At 43.4% G+C, this 17,102-nt stretch overlaps 1 protein-coding gene across 6 annotated transcripts in view; it reads right to left on the bottom strand.

Moving 5' to 3' along the window:
* The window catches only part of Pphln1 (periphilin 1), a gene marked incomplete in the record, with an annotated part of 147,089 nt that overhangs the window by 62,784 nt on the left and 67,203 nt on the right, over positions 1-17,102 (bottom strand). For all 6 annotated transcript variants that reach the window (XM_013505666.1, XM_013505665.1, XM_013505667.1 and 3 more), the window contains 1 exon segment: positions 3,759-3,970. In XM_013505666.1, coding sequence (XP_013361120.1) covers positions 3,759-3,970 — 212 coding nt within the window.

Below are 17,102 nucleotides of genomic sequence, written 5' to 3'. Positions count from 1 at the left end.
CACTCACAGCCATGTCCAGGTCAGCCTGGATAACTAACAGTTACAAAAGTCTTGTAAGTACAGGATGAAAACACAAGTTTCATGTACAAGGATAGTGAGAAGGAAGTGACACAACATTTCACAGACCCTGTCTGCAAAAACAAAAGTGGTGTGCTAAGTGTATGTAAGCACAAAAGGGGAAACAGGTACTCAGGTACAAAGGAATCGAGTTCACTCTGTGGCCATGGAAGAACAAAGATGTTAAACGTGCACAGGATAATGTATGGACGAGGAGAGCTGGGATAACTGTACTGTTGATGTCTACTGGTTTACTCACAGAGTTACTGCTTAAATTTTTTTTTTTGACCAATTTTGCATGTCTATATCTGGTAATCTAAACAACTAATTAAAGACAACAACATGCAATGTAACAGCCATTGTTGAATTCCTACCATCTTGTTTAGTGAAGCTCTGTATTGTTTCTAATTTTTTTTTTAATTCTCTTTAATGGTTTGATCAATCTTGCATTCTTATCTCAGGAAATCTGAGCAACTTTGTTGAAGATAACAGTATGTAATATAACAACCATTGTTAATTTCCTATCATCTTGTTTAGAAATTCAGTATTATTTTTATTGTTTTCGTCTTTGTTATTTTGTTTTTTTTTTTCTCTTTAAAATACAAAAAATGTACACAAGAATTATGACTAGGGCTGGAGTGGTGACACACACCTTTAATTCTAGCACCTTTTAATTCTCAGGAGGCTGAGCCAGGAAGATGATGAGTTCAAGGCCATTGCAGACTACATAGCAAGAGGCTGTCTCAAAAAAGAATTATGAAGAATTATTATTAACAGTTACTACAGCCAAACCACCAACAGGTACGAGGCCAAACAACTAGGTGTTATAAAGTAAAAGTACTCCAAAAAGTATGAACAAAAACTAACAAATTAAAAGTTATTAAAGAATTTGAAAAACTAGGGCCTAAGGAATAAGAAAACTGCTACTTCACCCTGTTGATTTTATCTACAAAACCCTTTTAGGGGCTGGGGGCAGAGCACTTGCCTAAGCTGGTGCACACCCTGAGCACGGTTCCAGGCACTGCACATACAAGCAGCCAGAACACCACCGCACAGCTTTCCCAAATTTCCAACTGTGTGAGACAGCGAAAACTTAACACACTGCTAATTAATCCAGCTTAAGCTACTGACAACTGAAGGACAATTTCTCAGTCCTTCTTTGAAGGAAGATGCCACCATATCCATGAGATTCAGATTTATTTTTTTTTATTTTTTTATTTTTTGAGATTCAGATTTAAAGCAAAATTGGTCTCACAAATACTTGTGTATTGTGAAAACATGAAAGGAATACAGAAAATACTTCCTTAGTACAGCCTAAGTGGTTAAGAAATCAACCCAAATAACTTATGAGAGTTTCATGAGAACAAACTTTTAAAATCTTGATTAAAGAACTTAATTTTCTTTTTCCTTTTTTTTTTGAGATAGGGTTTCACAATCAGTTCAAGCTGGCCTTGAACTCACTTTGTAGCCCAGGCTTGCCTGAAACTCCCAGGGATCTGTCAGGTCTCCGAACTAGACCCCCACTCAGTCAGGAGAGACAAATTCCCCAAGCAGACCTGTTATTCACACTAGGAAGCCGGCAGGTCCTCCCAGACAGCTTAACCAGCTAGCAGCTGCCCCCACAGAGCTCAATCTGCAGAGAGCTGATTCTCCAAAAAAACAGAACATGCTGTGCCTGCCAGAACCCCCTGTACCCAGCACCGCCCTGTCTACCACCTAGCCCTAGACTCCTACTCACAGACCTAAAGTTTTGTATCCCTTCTTGGCAACACCCACCCCTAAACTCCCCTATGAAACATGCTCTTGCCCCTTGCTTACAGCCAATGGTATTCTTGCCTCAGCCTCCAAAGAGCTAGGATTACAGGCACCATATCCTGTGAAGAACTTCACCTTCAAAATTAAAAGACTAAAGAAAATAAACATGCAGGAAACAGCAAAGTCCTATGCTCTGTTTCACTAAGTTTATCCCAACTTGCTTTGCTATCGTCTATCACACGAGATAGTAGTGGCATCAAACCTCAAAGGGGGGGGGGCAGTGCACCGGAAACCCTCAGGGGAACAGGACATCAAGGCTGCTCACATTCCATCTCAAGACTTTACACCTTTGGTTATGCAACAACCGAAAGCAGATAAAGAAGAAGATGATCCCCCTAGAAATTTCTAGAGGACAAATGGAAAAACAAGGTTAATTCACCAATAACTACCTTTACTAGCTTCATGATAAGCTAAGAGAAAAAAATCAACTTTCCATTTTACAATGGTCCTTATATTTTGTGAAAAAGGCTTCATTATCAGTTTCCAAACATACTTTATTCCCCTTCAACATTAATGGATTTGGACGTAAACCATACATATCTGAAACAAAAAGGTGCCTGGCTGGTTTTGGATGAGTCCACAAATGAGAACATCCATTATAGTTCAGTTTATCTTCCTGAAGCCTTTCTTTTAGGGTGAGGCTGGCTAAAAACTAAGGAGAAAGTACTTGCTGGCACTGCACTGCACAGTGCAGCTTCAGTTTCCCAGAAGTGTCTGACACACCTTTTAACCATGGATATCCATGCTGCTATTTTTGTTTCCATCTTACAAGTGACAACCTTCCCTCTGGAACGATCACTCATACACTCATTCTGTACCCTGTCAAACATCTGCTCAACACGAGAGTCCGCAACAGCCACACAGGAAGTCCATGGGATGGCGACGGTGGACTCCATCTCTCATCACACAGGAGGCAAAGGATGCTGGGTTAAAACTCTTGCACAGTAATGAAAAGGACATTTGAAGAAAAGGAAAAAAGCCCTGGACTACTCTGCTTCTGCATCCCACCTTACAATTTCTTCTGCTTAGAATGTACTTCTGCACTTACAGAAATCTAAACTAAGGGTCAGTCCTGCATGCCATGTTCTCCGTCTCCAGAGAGTCAGTTTCTCCCCTTGACAGCACGTTCCTGGCATGTTAATTCATTTCCAGGCTGTTACAGTTGTATCAAAGTCCCATTTTATATACATTAACACACTGATAAAGCTGTCATTAGCAGGTGGGAAAGATACACACACGCTACCTCCTTAGTGACAGGGCCATTCTTAAATCTAATGCAGTGCCTTGCACATGGAATGAATAAGGAAACATTGCATGAATGAGCTCAATGCAGGCTCGAAGGTCTAGCGAATACTACTGTGGACGAATGCTTTCACTAGAAAAGTGTTCACCTTTATTTTTATTCCACTACACTAAGAGACTCAGTCAGGATCACAGCTGTGGTGACAGAATGCCAAGCACAGATATTCCCCACCTTACCCACCCCACCACAAATTCGAAGTCAAAAAGGAATGAAGTTAAGGTGTGCTGTAGCTATGAATTCTATACAGCCACAGCATATATACAACAGGGCAGCTCACTAATCAGATACACTAAGGTATCCTCCAGGGACAGAAGGCTAAAGAGGCTGGCCTGGCACAGGAAACATGGGACTGTGCGACTTTCAGACAGGATTACAAAGGTGCCTGACAGACTGACAAATCTGAAGATGAAATATCACGCAGAGTCCAACTTCAATAAGTTAGCTCTAATGTGGTTTGAAATTTTCAAACTAAAAAGTTAAGTAGAAAAGAGTACCCACTACAACACCTATAAGGCAAGCTGATTCAGTACACTCCAACCATTGCAGCCTGAGAAAGAAAAAGGAGAAGCCCTCAAATACATACTTCTGTGCTGAGACTGGTGGAAAGAGTACGTCTTGTTTCGGTCTGGAGAGTAGCTCCTGCTACTGACACTGGAACCGGATCTGCTGTGGGGAGAGTCCTTTCGGCCTACAGGAGAGTCTCGGAAAAAAGGAGGATCCCTTGTATGAGGAGACCGGTCTCTCGTATAATGGGAAGAGTAGAAACTTTTTCTTCTAAAGCCATCTCTCACGTCCCTTTGAAGAAAGAATAAAATAAACTGATTACAGCCCACGTACATAAACACAAATGGCAAAAGGCATAACTACAAGTCACCCTTCACGCTGCACTCCTGACCCTAACTGCTGAAATGAGTGAACACAATGAAAGAGCACCAGTGAAATGATTCAGAACGCACCACATTCTTCCGTGGCTGTATAAAGGTAGGTTACTCTAAGCAAGCACAAAGCCTAAAAGGCAAAAAACAACTACCCAGTTTCTATTTTTCTTTGTTACTGATAAACCATAACAATGTAACACTCTTACTCGATTCTCAAAAACTAGTTATGCCAAAGATTTCCCAAAAGAAACTTTTCAAGGTCTGTTACTCCATTGTCAGGAAAGTACAGATTAAGTGTCCCTAAACTAAGAAGCTCCAAAATCTCTAATTTTTTGCACGCTAACACTGTGCTCAGAAACTTCCATTTTGGAGCATTTCACATTAGAGATGCTCAACCTGTAAAGTTTATGCAATATTCTAAACTCCAAAAACTCAAATCTGAAAAGCATCTGGTCCTAAGCGTTTCAAAGGGATATACGAGTTGTGTATCTTCCTAGTTTGTACTCCCTACCCTGCCAGGGCACCAGCTGACTGTGTCTAGAGGGTGAGGGTGCGTCATGGGGAGGGGGCAGCACTGGGAGTGAGGGGTCAAGTGTGCTGATAAAACCTGAAAAACTTTCACACGTGTGCACACGTGCACAGCAGAAATCACTCTCGTGCGAACATTCTTGATATAGACCTGTTAAATTCACGCTCTGAGTTTGAGCCTGAACCACAGAGATCGCTGACCCCTAAGTAACTTGGCTGGACTAAGGGACACCTGCACAGGCGGCTGGACCTCAGGGTAATAAAAACGCCGGGGGATTTGCAGTGGGCTGTGCTGGGGGACCGCTCCAGCTCACACTCCTGCACGCCGCTTCCTGGTCAGGCAAAGGGAACCGCCTGCTCTACTCTCCCCTCCACAAAGATGCTTCTGCCTGGGAACCAGCTGAGCACAGACGGCAAACTCTGAAGTCATGAGCCTAAGTATACCTCGCCCCCTTTAAGGTGCAGGTGTATTTTCTCAGCAATGAGAAAAGCTGACAAACACAGCACAACTGTCATCCACGAACCTCTATTAAAGGAACACTCAAGCAAATGGAACTTAATTCATGCTTAACAAACATACTTCCTATTAAAATACAAGTAATGCTGAATTTCACAGGTAAGAAGGCCGAGAGATAAACCAAATCCATGGAAGTTCTTTCTTTTTGTGGCGCTGGGGCTCAAACCCAGGGCCTTGAACACACTAGACAAGCTCTCTACTCCTGAGCTCCCAGCCCATGACGTGGAATTTCAAATCTCAGGAAAGAATTTCAGCGCATTAATAGTTCCCACCATATATGCAGGCTGTTATCCTAAAGTTCAGTGGAATGTAAGGTAATTCACACCTAAAACATACTACTGCTACAGACACAATCAAGCGCGCAGCGGCCCTTCCTGGCAAGTGTGTGGTCCTGAGTTAGGGTCCTGATAACAACAACAAAAAAAATTAAGCATCCTCGAGAAAAACTAGAAAAGAACTAAAATTCACTTATGATAAATGAACTTATACAGAACACTAATACCAAAATAAAGTATTAAAAACTGTAATAGAGTGAAACCTAGTCACTAAAACTATAGGGTCATATCAACATCCAAGGATAGCCAGTGAGGAAAAGGTGACATTAAAAAAATACACAACACATGTGGATACGGTCAAGAGTGATCCAGAAGCCCAGCGTCGTGCACAGCTGTAATCCCCGCACTCGAGAGGCTGAGGAAAAGAGGACTGCTGTGAGTTCAAGACCAGCCTGGGCTACATAGGGAGCTTTTCTCTCAAAACACTAAAAAAAAAACAAGCAAAAAGATGCAGAGAGACTAGGAGTCTACTTAGAGAAAACAAGTGGCACCTTATATGGAGTCACAAAGTTCACAGGTGCAGGAAAGTCCCCATGGGGAGCGGAGAACAACTGACTACGGAGGGTAAAAGACAGCAGCACCCAGAATTCTAGCGTGACAGATTACTGGAATGATAAAAACTGACCTGAGACAGGGAGACGGAAGCAAGAGACCCCTATTCAGATGGGAACAGGTTACGTCTCAACGTGGCCCACTTGGGTGTCTGAAATTAGCTCTGGGTCAAGGGGCCATGCGGCACACACCAGGGCCCTCTTGGAAACTCAGGGACTGCTCTTGCTGTTATTTCCAATGAAATCTCTCCTAACCTCCTCCCGACTTCACTCCCAGACAGCGTCTGTGAAACCGCACAAAAACGGAAACAAACAAAACGCAAGAGTGCATTTTCTGGGAAGCGAAGGAAAGAGTATCCCAAGAAGGAAATTAAGGGTTCCCTTCACTTAAATCAGAGCAGGGCTTACTGAACTTGCCTAGCTGAGCGGGGAAGGCGGCCGCTTCCAAGGAAAGACGACTGAAAACTGCAGAAGGACAGTTTCCGCACAACACCACCAGATGGCAGTAAAGCCGCAGCCCAGTTTGCAACCCTGAGTGTGGCGGGGCGCTGCGGACAGCTGCGGCCGGTTCCGGCGGAGCAGGACCGCCTCCGCCCCTGCCTGTCAGCCTCCCCCACTGCCCACCCGAGGTAGGCGAGAAGAAACGAGGTTGGGTAGAAAGGAGGCGAGGAAATCAAAATTCGTAAACACTGTATTTTAAAGCACTACAGCGGAAGAACACAAGCCCTCTTCCCAAACAGCGAAGCTGAGCGGCTCGCTTCCAGACACACACGGTTCCGCCTTTGCTTTTCCCACCAAGGTACCTTTCCCAGGTCCCAAAGGAACTGCTAAAGGTGGCCGTCCTCGCCCAGCCTCTAAGACTGAGACTGCGATGCGCACTACAGACTGTTAAACACCAGACTTCACCTCCCAGGAAGTACAACAGAGCCTCGGTTCCCAACTACCTTGTGCCCCATTCTCAGGGAAACCGCAGGGGGCTCCTGACTGTCTCCATCTCTGCCCTAAAGAACCTCCCTTTTCAGCAGTTCAAGTCGGCAAATCTGCAAACGCATTCTAAAAGGGTGGGTTACTTTTAAAGGATGTGAAGTGCCGTATTTCGGCCTTCTGGACCATCAGACTCACGGGGAGGTGTACCAATTTATATATAAAAACATCACAACAGCAAATACCCTAAGTACTGGTTTTGATAAAGTGGTAATAGTAGCTAGCTCCCTTTTTCAGGTCTCGGATACCCACGGTGTGTGTATCTGTCGCCTGCTCCACCGGGCACTGTGGACAGTAATCCTCTGACGAAGCGTGGGCTCGCAAGCAGGCATGTGAGAGGGGTGAGCAGGCGATGTCAAGAAGCCTGGTACTGTAATTTCTCACGTGTGTTAGTGGAGGAAAACCTTCTCTGGGTCTTTAAGCGAAGTTGAGAGTCAGGTCAGTACCATCTAAAAGAAGCTCACCTGAGTCAAAGGCGAGGCAGGCCTGTTTAAAGTGCAGAACTAGTGAAACTGTAAAGAGGAGGATCACCGGAAGTTTGAGCAAGACCCTTTCTCCAGGAAAGGAAAGAAAAAAAAAAAGAAAAAGAAATCAAAGAATCAGGAGGCCAGCGATGTGAAAGAAAAATGGATTCCTCACTGGCAAGTCAGGTTCCGAAAACAAGTGGAAAGAATGACAGAAAACAGCCACTCTTTGAGGACTATGGGTGAGAGTTTAAGAGATACTAAAAGACCAAGTCCTTGTCCTCTTGGAGCTCAGATTCTAGCAAAGCATCAGCACAGAAACACATCCTTTGAGACAGACAAGTACTACAAGCAAAGTGGAAGTGGAGGAGCTTATTTTAGACAGATTAATCAAGGAAGTCCTTCCTGCAAAGGGGACACGTCCACAGAGGTAACAGACAGGACAGAACCCAAAGAACTACCTGTTAAAGGAAAAAAAAAGAACCGTCTGGACAGGAGACACTGCGACTGTAAAGACTCCTGCAGAAATGAGATGCAAGTGGGCCAGACGAGGCGGCATACACCTGCAACCCTAGCACCAGGAGACCGAGACAAAAGGACCGTGTTCATTCACAGCCAGCCTGGCCTACAAAAGCTTCAAAGTCAGCCTGGACTACATAGTGAGACCCCATCTCAAAAAACCAAAGTAATAATAGAAAGACGTGTGCGGAAGGCCGGCGTAGCTCCACTAGAAAGTGGAGGGGTGAGGCGAGACACAGGCAGAAGGCCAGGCAGTGGGCTGCGAGTTGGGCTGAGGTCGGGCAGTCGGGGGCTTCTGCATCTATGGAAGGACAGGGCAATGAGCCGGGCCCGTTCCCACACTTACAGACTGTGTAGGCGATTCCAAGGCAACACTCGTCTAATGTATGGGCTTGGGAGAAGCACCCCCGAGAGGGGAAGGGAGTACGGCTCTCTACGAAGCAAGACCTTTCCGAAGTGACTACTAACCGCTACACTCACAGAGGCCAGGGGACTGGGATGTTAGTGTATTTTTAAATTAAATTACCTGAATATACTTTGGAGAATTCTCTTCAAAACAGTTTAAGTAGCACCATCAGTCTGCCTGACTTTCTTTTCTCCAGCTTACAACAGTAAGCAGGTTACTTAGTTATCCTCTCTATGCCATAATTTTCTCATCTGCAAAGTGGGGATAATACTTCACATGGTTACAGGAGGGGTAAAGAAAGAGTACATCAGTGGCATTTAGAGCCCACAGTGCGTCCACAGGTGTCCACTACTGACTTGTGACCCAGGACAGTCTTCACTGAGCCAGCATGAACTCTGTAACAACGAACAGCCAGCGTGCCACTACAGCTTGCTGACACCTGCAAGTCACCAAAAAGCAAAACGACAACATCTCGAGTACCCCAGTAAGTTTAAACCAAGCCGTAGCGATAAAGCTGTTGGAAGATGATGTAAACTTGACCCCTAGACTGAATGCCTTCGTGTCACACATCACGATGAACTCAGGGACGAAAAGCTAAATATTGGAAAGCAAGAGATGGAAGAAAAAGGTCCTCATGAAAAAAAAAACTGAAAGAAAAAATACTGAGCATTTGTAAATATATGAAGAAACTATTTAGCATCAAAATACCAAGTATAAACTGTATCTAAAATAGGCCTAAATTGAAAATTAGAATTAGGTTTAAAATAAATTTCCAATTAAAAGAGGATATTCCCACACTGACGGCAAACTCCTAAATATTAGTATTCAATAATTTATATATTCATTTGATACTACCAGAACATTATGAATAAAATGAAGAATCAACAAAAAATAAGGCATATAAAGACCATTTGACACAAGACAGAAAAATGTCATCTCACTAAATCTTTAAGGCATCATTCTACGAGGTAGGCAAATGACCCCGTCCAGTAGTAAAAGTGAGGGTAACAGCTACTTGAGCTTCAACACACAAACTGCCGGATACCGGATGGTCAGAACCAACCTCTCTTCCCTGTCCCCCGTTCTTCCCCCTCCGGACTTCTCTCCTCGTCTCTGCATCTGTATTTGCACACAACTGACTTTTTCTAGGTTGCACTTGGCTTCACACAGTGCCATGGAGTAGTCTGCATTTCTCTTTCTTGACCTAACACGTCACTGCCGACGCAGTTTGTCATGCAACAGATTTCAAACGTCAACCATGAGTGTGTGGGGGGGGCGGTGATCGATACAGCCCACAAGATGGGTGTCTTAACATTAATCACTGCTGAATTTTCCATCGTTAACAGAGGCACACAAACGCTACCAGAAGAATGGTGGGCATTCTGCACTAGGTTGAGTGTCCTGAATCTCAAAACCCACAATCCAAGGTGCTCCAAAAGATGACATTTTCTAAGCATGATGTTAGTACTAGAAAATGTTTCTGACTTCGACCACTTCAGATCTGCATTTGTGAATTAGGGCTGCTCAATTAGTCGTCTGCACATACTGCAAAATCCTAAAGTCTGAAATCTCAAACACTGCCGATCCAAGGCATTTTGAATAAAGGATGCTGAATCTGCATGAAGTACTAGCAGTACACATAATGTTAATTTTATGAAACATCTGGGTCCTAATTTTCTTAAATTTTAATCCTCTACTATATAAACTTAATTTATGATGAATTTAAGTAGAGTGTAAATTCAAAGTCTATGTGACCCAAGGCCTACCTCCTGCTAGGCAAGGGAGCTAAACAACATTCCCATCCCCACAATACAAGGAAACGCTCTCAAATTCTGATATGCTGAAGCCTAAATACCTATTTTTCCAACTTATGAATACCAAAAATACTCGTAACAAATATAAAAACAAGGGATTCCAGCCAGGCATGGTGGCAGACGTCCGCAATCTTAGCACTTGAAAAGCTGAGGCAGCAGAATCATGAGACTGAGGCCAGCCCAAGCTACACAGCAAGCTGAAGGTCAGGGTGGACTACACAGTGAGACACTGGTCTAAAGAGAGGGCTGCTATGAGCAAGGCTCCTCAACACGCTTCTGGTTCTCAAATGTGGAGATTTTGATTCCGGGGAAAGTCTGAGGTCAGTGGCAATATGAATACCCTACATACAGAAGAGCGCCCCACAATAAAAGCAAATGCCCACAGCAGTGGCAAAGATCAGAAACCAGGGTATGTAATTTTCCTATGAATTTAATCTCTCAGGTTGAGAAACATGCACAAACACTCTAGAGCTTCCTTAGAATGACTTATCACTTCTTATAATAACACATCTAACATCAAAAATAAAACTCCTTGCTCTGTGGTCTCCGTGGGCTCAGTCTGTCCCTGCCAGCTGCCTGCTATCTCCAAGCTCTCTTCCGTGCTGAGGACTCTTCCGTGCAGTGCGATGACAGCAAATATGTATCGGATCAACTACCACCCGTCAATCAACCAGTGAAACTTCACTTCCACAAAACACTCAAAAAACATGTCGTATTCACTGTTTTGGTCCACATACACTGTAGCAGCTGAACGCACAATTCTGGAGCAAGCCCAGCAGGGCTCGAACGCTGGCTGCACTGTGCTTTCTGTGGGAAAGGGCTGACGGTTAATTACTCCCTGCATCTTTCCTCATCCGTGAAACAGGAGTGACGGCGAGGAGTGGAAATGCCTACCACATATACCACAAGCACTTTGTATATTAACTTCTTTGCTCAAAACTTTAAAAATTCAACCCCTAGACTTCTCCCAAGGAGACACTTGTGTGCACGTGCACAAATTAAGTTGGCAAAACCAAGAAACCCTGACGGCTCACTTCTCTGCTTTTGTCTTGGTGGTACTGGGGCTGAACCCCGGGCCTTCAAACTCAGCTGAACGCTTAGTCTTTTTTCAGTTGAGATAGGATCTCACTAACTAACTGAACTGCCCAGGCTGAGCTCAAACTTGTGACCCTCTTGCCGCAGCCTCCCAGAGTGCAGGAATTACCTGTGGGCCCCATCATGCCCAACGAAAATAGATTTTTTGAACTTCATACAATGAGAACTGTATAATAAACAATGTAATAATATAATGAACCTAACAATGAAAATGAAGAAGGTAAACCTCACTGTAATTAAAGGTAGAATTTCTCCTTACAAGTATCAGTAAGCCAGCCATGGTGGCGCACGCCTGTAATCGCAGCACTCAGAAGGTTGAGGCAGGAGGGTTGCTGCAAGTTCAAGGCCAGCCTGGGTTACATAGTGAGTTCAAGGCCAGCTTGGACTACATCGAGAGACCTTGTCTCAAAAAACAAGCAAAATACCTCACAAAATTAAAACTATCAGTAAGTATGAAGATGCTGAACTACTTAACAAAAACTTCTAAATCAAACACAGGAAGGAAAAGAAAAACAACCAGCACTTAAATGTACACTGGCTACTTGGTGGCACTCGTTTTATATTTTTAAACATTTCAGACACACAGACACACACATTCTTTAAATCAGTTGTGCCCTAAGATTTAAGATCTCATAGCATAAATACAGGGGGGAAATTGACCGTTAAAAACAATCTCATTCTTTGTAACCAACAATCCTTGGTAAGGTACAACATGCTCTTTAAAATAAAATGAAAAATCTGAGTATGTTCTGAATTTCATATAAAGGGCATGTTGAGTGAATGGCTATTGTTCTTTAAATACAAAAGCAAAACAAGCAGGTGATGACACACTTGAAATGCACGTAATAACCAGGCTCTATTAAATAGAAAGTCCATGCCAAGGCATGGTGGCACACATCTGTAATCCCAGCACTCAGGAGGCTGAAGCAGGAGGATCACTGTGAGTTGGAGGCCAGCCTAGGCCACCGAGTGAGCTCAAGACCAACCTGAACTGCATAGTGAGACCTTGTCTCAAAAAGACAAAAAAAAAAAAAGTCCTAAGTTCTGGAGTAAGGAAGGCAGCTGAGGACAGAAAACCAGCTACATTATCTTCCATCCTGCTGGTTGTTGACCTAGTTGCTGCCAATGATCCAACACGTCCATGAGTACAACATGAATCACTAAAACACGTATGCTAGATTTACAGACTACGTAATGTTCTACAGTATGCAACCCAAAAAAACCAAAGAAATGACAAGCACGAAATTATAAAGTTCCACTTCGAGAGACAGAGACCTGTGCAATGTGAGAGCAAGACGGCCTTCTAGCAGCCAGCAGGGGCAAACTATAAAAGGAAGGTGCTAGAGGGAGCGAAGGGAACCCTGGGCCTTATGGGGTTGAGATTAACTATGGAAAGGAGCGTGAACAAAGAAATACAGCACTGACACTGGTGTCAGGCCTGGGGTCTGCTTTTCTGTTACTTATAAGCTCATAAATTAGACTGTTACATTTCACGGATGGGAGTAGAAGACGCAAGAATCCTGGATTAGAGCGAAGTTTATCACGCACCACAGCAAGTACTGCAAGGGCTGAAATGCTCCATCAGTTCCCACTGGCCACAAGTCCGTGAAGGTCAGGGTGACGCTCGTCTAGATAGTGCGCAACATGCAGAGGGTCAGTCACATTTTGGGGAACACTGAATCTGGAGAACCCGTTTTTACACCAAACCATAAGCCAACTATTTAACACACAGGACAACACTACTTTATCCTTCAAGAGCACTCACTGCAAACGCCACTCTGAGAACTTGCCCGAATAAGGAGCAGGCAGGCTTCGCACGTCTCAGCAGGATGTGTAGGGAGGAAGGGTCTCTCCCCGTAACACAGAGCCAGATCTCTCACTGATAGGCAAAAGGACAAAAACAAGACTAGAAAAAATATTGTGATGAATTATTAGTCATCAATGTAGGTAAATGCCAAACAAAAGTAAGTTCACTATCACACCGAGAGAATCTCAACATATGAACTTTGGGAAACACAAACAGGTCCCCACAACACTAAAAACTAATTCAAGCAAGGTAAGCTGATACATAATAAAAGCAGTAAGTTTAAATGGAACCAGGAACAGTATAAACCTGTCATTTCAAAATATCTCCACCAAAAACACACTGATTTCAGAGGACAAAATAATATCCCAGTGACAAAACTTTGCAGACTCCATCTTAACCAATAAAGTTAACACCACCAATAAGGGAACAAATTAACAATATGTGAGGCCTAAAAAGAAACAAAATCAGGCACCGTGGTGCACACCGGTCATCTCAGCACTGAAGGCCAAAAGAGAATTACAAGTCAAAGCCCAGTCTGGGCAACGAGGGAAAATTTAAAATAAAATTTAAAAGGGGTGGGAATGTAGTGTGAAGGTCCTAAATTCAAAACCCAGTAGTAAGAAAACAAACAAACAAAAAATACTCCCAGGGACTGTCATGGCCAAAAATGTGTAACGAAGTACCATGAAAAAACAGCACGCCACAGCGCAACACCCTGTGTCCAGTATTCACCTCGCTAGAGTAAGCCAAAAAGGCAGTGAAAGGGAAAGAGCTGTTCCAGACTGAAGAAGGCAAAACTGTGACCTAGGAGACACATCTCTTCTCTGCACATCATTAAAGCTACTGCAGACACTGACAGGGAATCTGGTAAGGAGTTACAGCGATTCTTTGGATTGTTTTGGCAGCTTTTCTGTAAATTCAAAATTTACTTCAAACATTCGCACAGTATAAACAGCCACTGTGCGTGACCCACTGGCAACGACTACTGACCAGCACAGTTTTCCTAAGTGCTCAGAACACTCCTAATAAACACAGCTGCTCTCTCGGCATGACTTACACGCAGTCAGTTTTCTCTCAGACAACAGCTCTCTCTCTTCCTCCAGCCTTTTCAGCAGGAATCTTACACGAGCCCACCTGACAGAGAGAATGGCTTACAGGCAGCCAGACCAATGTCAGGAAGTAAAAGCTGGAGCTTCCGTGATAAAACAAAAGCCAAAGCACTTCTGCCCACCCCACTGCCACACAAAGGTGCAGGCAGGTGTGCACAGCTTGAGTATCTCCTGCTCCATGCTCTGCTTTTTCTTCGCAGAAGCTGTGGCGTTTGTCCACTATCTAGAACGCGTACTGAAACGCAGCTTACACGAAGGGACAGGCTGTTCAGTCAGAGGCCAGGAGAGAACCTGACACAGAGCAACGACACACAGGAAATACGTGACAAATGACTGAACACACAGCACAGAATAAACTCTCTGCCCTGAAAACAGAAAACGTTAGCTGCTTTGACGCTCATAAACTCGTTAAGAAAACTGATGAAGTAATGAACTTTCACAACCAGAGGGCTGAGGGGGTAGAATGAAACGACCAGAGACATTCTCCAGCGAGAGAATAATTACAATGCACCATATTACGTCAAAATCACATCAGAATCACGGGGTAGCTAGAGGAGCACACTTAGAGGAAATCACACAACTCTAATTATATTAATAATGCAAAAGGAAAATTAATTACCCATTTAAAATCTCAGATTTTAAAAAATATTTTTGAGAAGGCAAACTGACCTCAGTTAAAATTTAAAATTAGTATCCCCTTTCACTCAAAAATTCTGTTTTTGTGATTATCCCCTGAAAACAAAGCACTGGTTCATAAGGACACCATGTGCTGAGGTCCATTATGCAAAGTGTCCAGTATGCGCACTGCTACTTGACACCTACAGAGAATCAACTGAAGCTGAATCGAAAATTTGAAAGCATTTCCACAAAAATTAGGTGAAAAAAGCAATACAGAAACGTATGCATAGAAAATCTTATCAGTAACAGTGAAAATTCCTATTTCTGAATATGTAGAAAAATGCAGAACATTTACAAAAAAGTTAAAAATAGCTGTAGTGATCAAGGATCCACATATTTAGATTTCATTCATATAAAATTCTACACACAAAAAAAAAAAAAACCAAAAAGAAAACTGACAAAGCAAGGAAAAGCTGGTTGTGTGGAATATATCTATGATCCCAGCCACTCCAGAGCAGTAAGGCAGGGAAAATCGTAAGTTCCAGGTCAGTCTGGACAACTCAGTGAGACCCTGTCTCAAAACAGGACTCATGCATGCCTGTCATCCCAGCATTCAGGAGGCTTTGGCGGGAGGATCGTGAGTTCGATGCCAGCCTGGGTAACGCGGGAAGACCCTGTCTGCAAACATAAAGAAAAATAATCGGGGCTGTAGATCACTAGTACAGCATTCCTTGCTTCAATCTCTAACACTGCAAAAAAACAACAAAAATATATATTAATTAATTAATTAAAGAACTATTTGTTGTAGGAGGATAACCTATTAACTAATCTAACTTTCCAGAGAAACTTTTAGCCAGGCGTAGCGATGAATCTCAATTTAGCAATGTAATAAGAGCCTGTCTCAAAATAAAGTGAAAAACAAAGGGGGGATGTAGTGAAACAGAAATTCTGACCTAACTGCAGCCATTCTGTTCCATAACACTACAGTCACTGCTCTCTGCCACTGAACTCAATTAAGTCATATGATCTGTCCTCAAACTGAAACTTCCCTGAATGTGCTAAAAACAGCTCTGCTACATATAACTATGCTCACCACAAGACACCTCCTACCACAACCTTCAGGAAAACCTTCTCTCACTCTTGTTACTGTTTGTGCCCTATAAACGAACCAAGCTCTCTGCAATCAGTACCTCAGACTTTGGAGATTACTTCTCTGGGCTCCGCTAGTATCAATAAAATTTCCTTTCTTCTCCTGAGCTCCTGGCTACTGTGGACTAAATTTTTCCAGCAACAATAGCTCAGTGCAAAAATCCTTGGTTCAATTGCTGCACCTCCAAAAAAAGAAAAATAAAGCTTTGGTCTTAAGTTACTTTTCTCTCACTGCTCGGACAAAATACCCGACACGCCAAGTTAAAGGAGGAAAGGTTTATTTAGCTCACAGTTTGTGGAAGCTTCAGTCCATAATCAGCTGGCTCCAAGCAGGGTGGCAGGGCACAGGGGCAACCACTCATGGTGGCAGAAGATAGCAAAAGCAACAAAAGCAAAGGGGGTAGGAGCAAGCCTCTTTTCTTCTGTTCCAGTGAAAGCAGGCTACCTGGCCTAGGAAGGGTATCACACTCACATCATCTCAGTGCCCCATGTCCCTGCTCTCCTCTTGCACAGGATGAGGATGTTCACAGAGGACCCTGGCTCCCCGCTGAGTGGATTAGCTAAACTTCTCAAGCTGACACAATGAATCAACCATTATATCACCCTAGGGCTTAAACATCTGCCCTCAGACATGTCTCTACAACCTATTAGAACTACTGAGTCAAGTAACCTTCTAAACTTCTCAAGTTGACACAATGTATCAACCATTACAGGTTTTATACTGTTTTTCACTTACACATTAAGTCTTAATTTCTTTTTGTTTTTCTTGTTTTTCTGAGATAGGGTTTCATTACGTATTGCAAGCTGGCCTTGAAATTGCAGTGATCCTCCTGTCTCAGCCTCCCAAGTGTTAGATTAACAGGTGTGCACTACCACAAATGGCTGCTAGGTCAAACTTACAAAATACATTGTTGTGACACAGCAGGTTTGCAATTTTATGTCTTTAAAATTTGGCCACCACTATTTACTCTTAAGTCCACTGCGTCTACATTTGGTCTCAAGTGCTACCATTGCCACCCCCAAGCCACTCCACATGCCAGTTTAAGTCTGCTTCACTGGGACACTGGGCACACCCGGGCCACTGCACTACTCTTCCTTCCTTCAGCTCTCATTTTGGACATGTAGCATCTTGGGTCTTCACATCTTTTTTAAG

The sequence above is a fragment of the Chinchilla lanigera genome, unplaced genomic scaffold, assembly GCF_000276665.1.
Source record: "Chinchilla lanigera isolate Chin_1 unplaced genomic scaffold, ChiLan1.0 scaffold00099, whole genome shotgun sequence".
NCBI classification, from domain to species: domain Eukaryota; kingdom Metazoa; phylum Chordata; class Mammalia; order Rodentia; family Chinchillidae; genus Chinchilla; species Chinchilla lanigera.
Note: the sequence above shows the minus strand (reverse complement) of the source record. Positions and strands in the feature narration are given on the sequence as shown.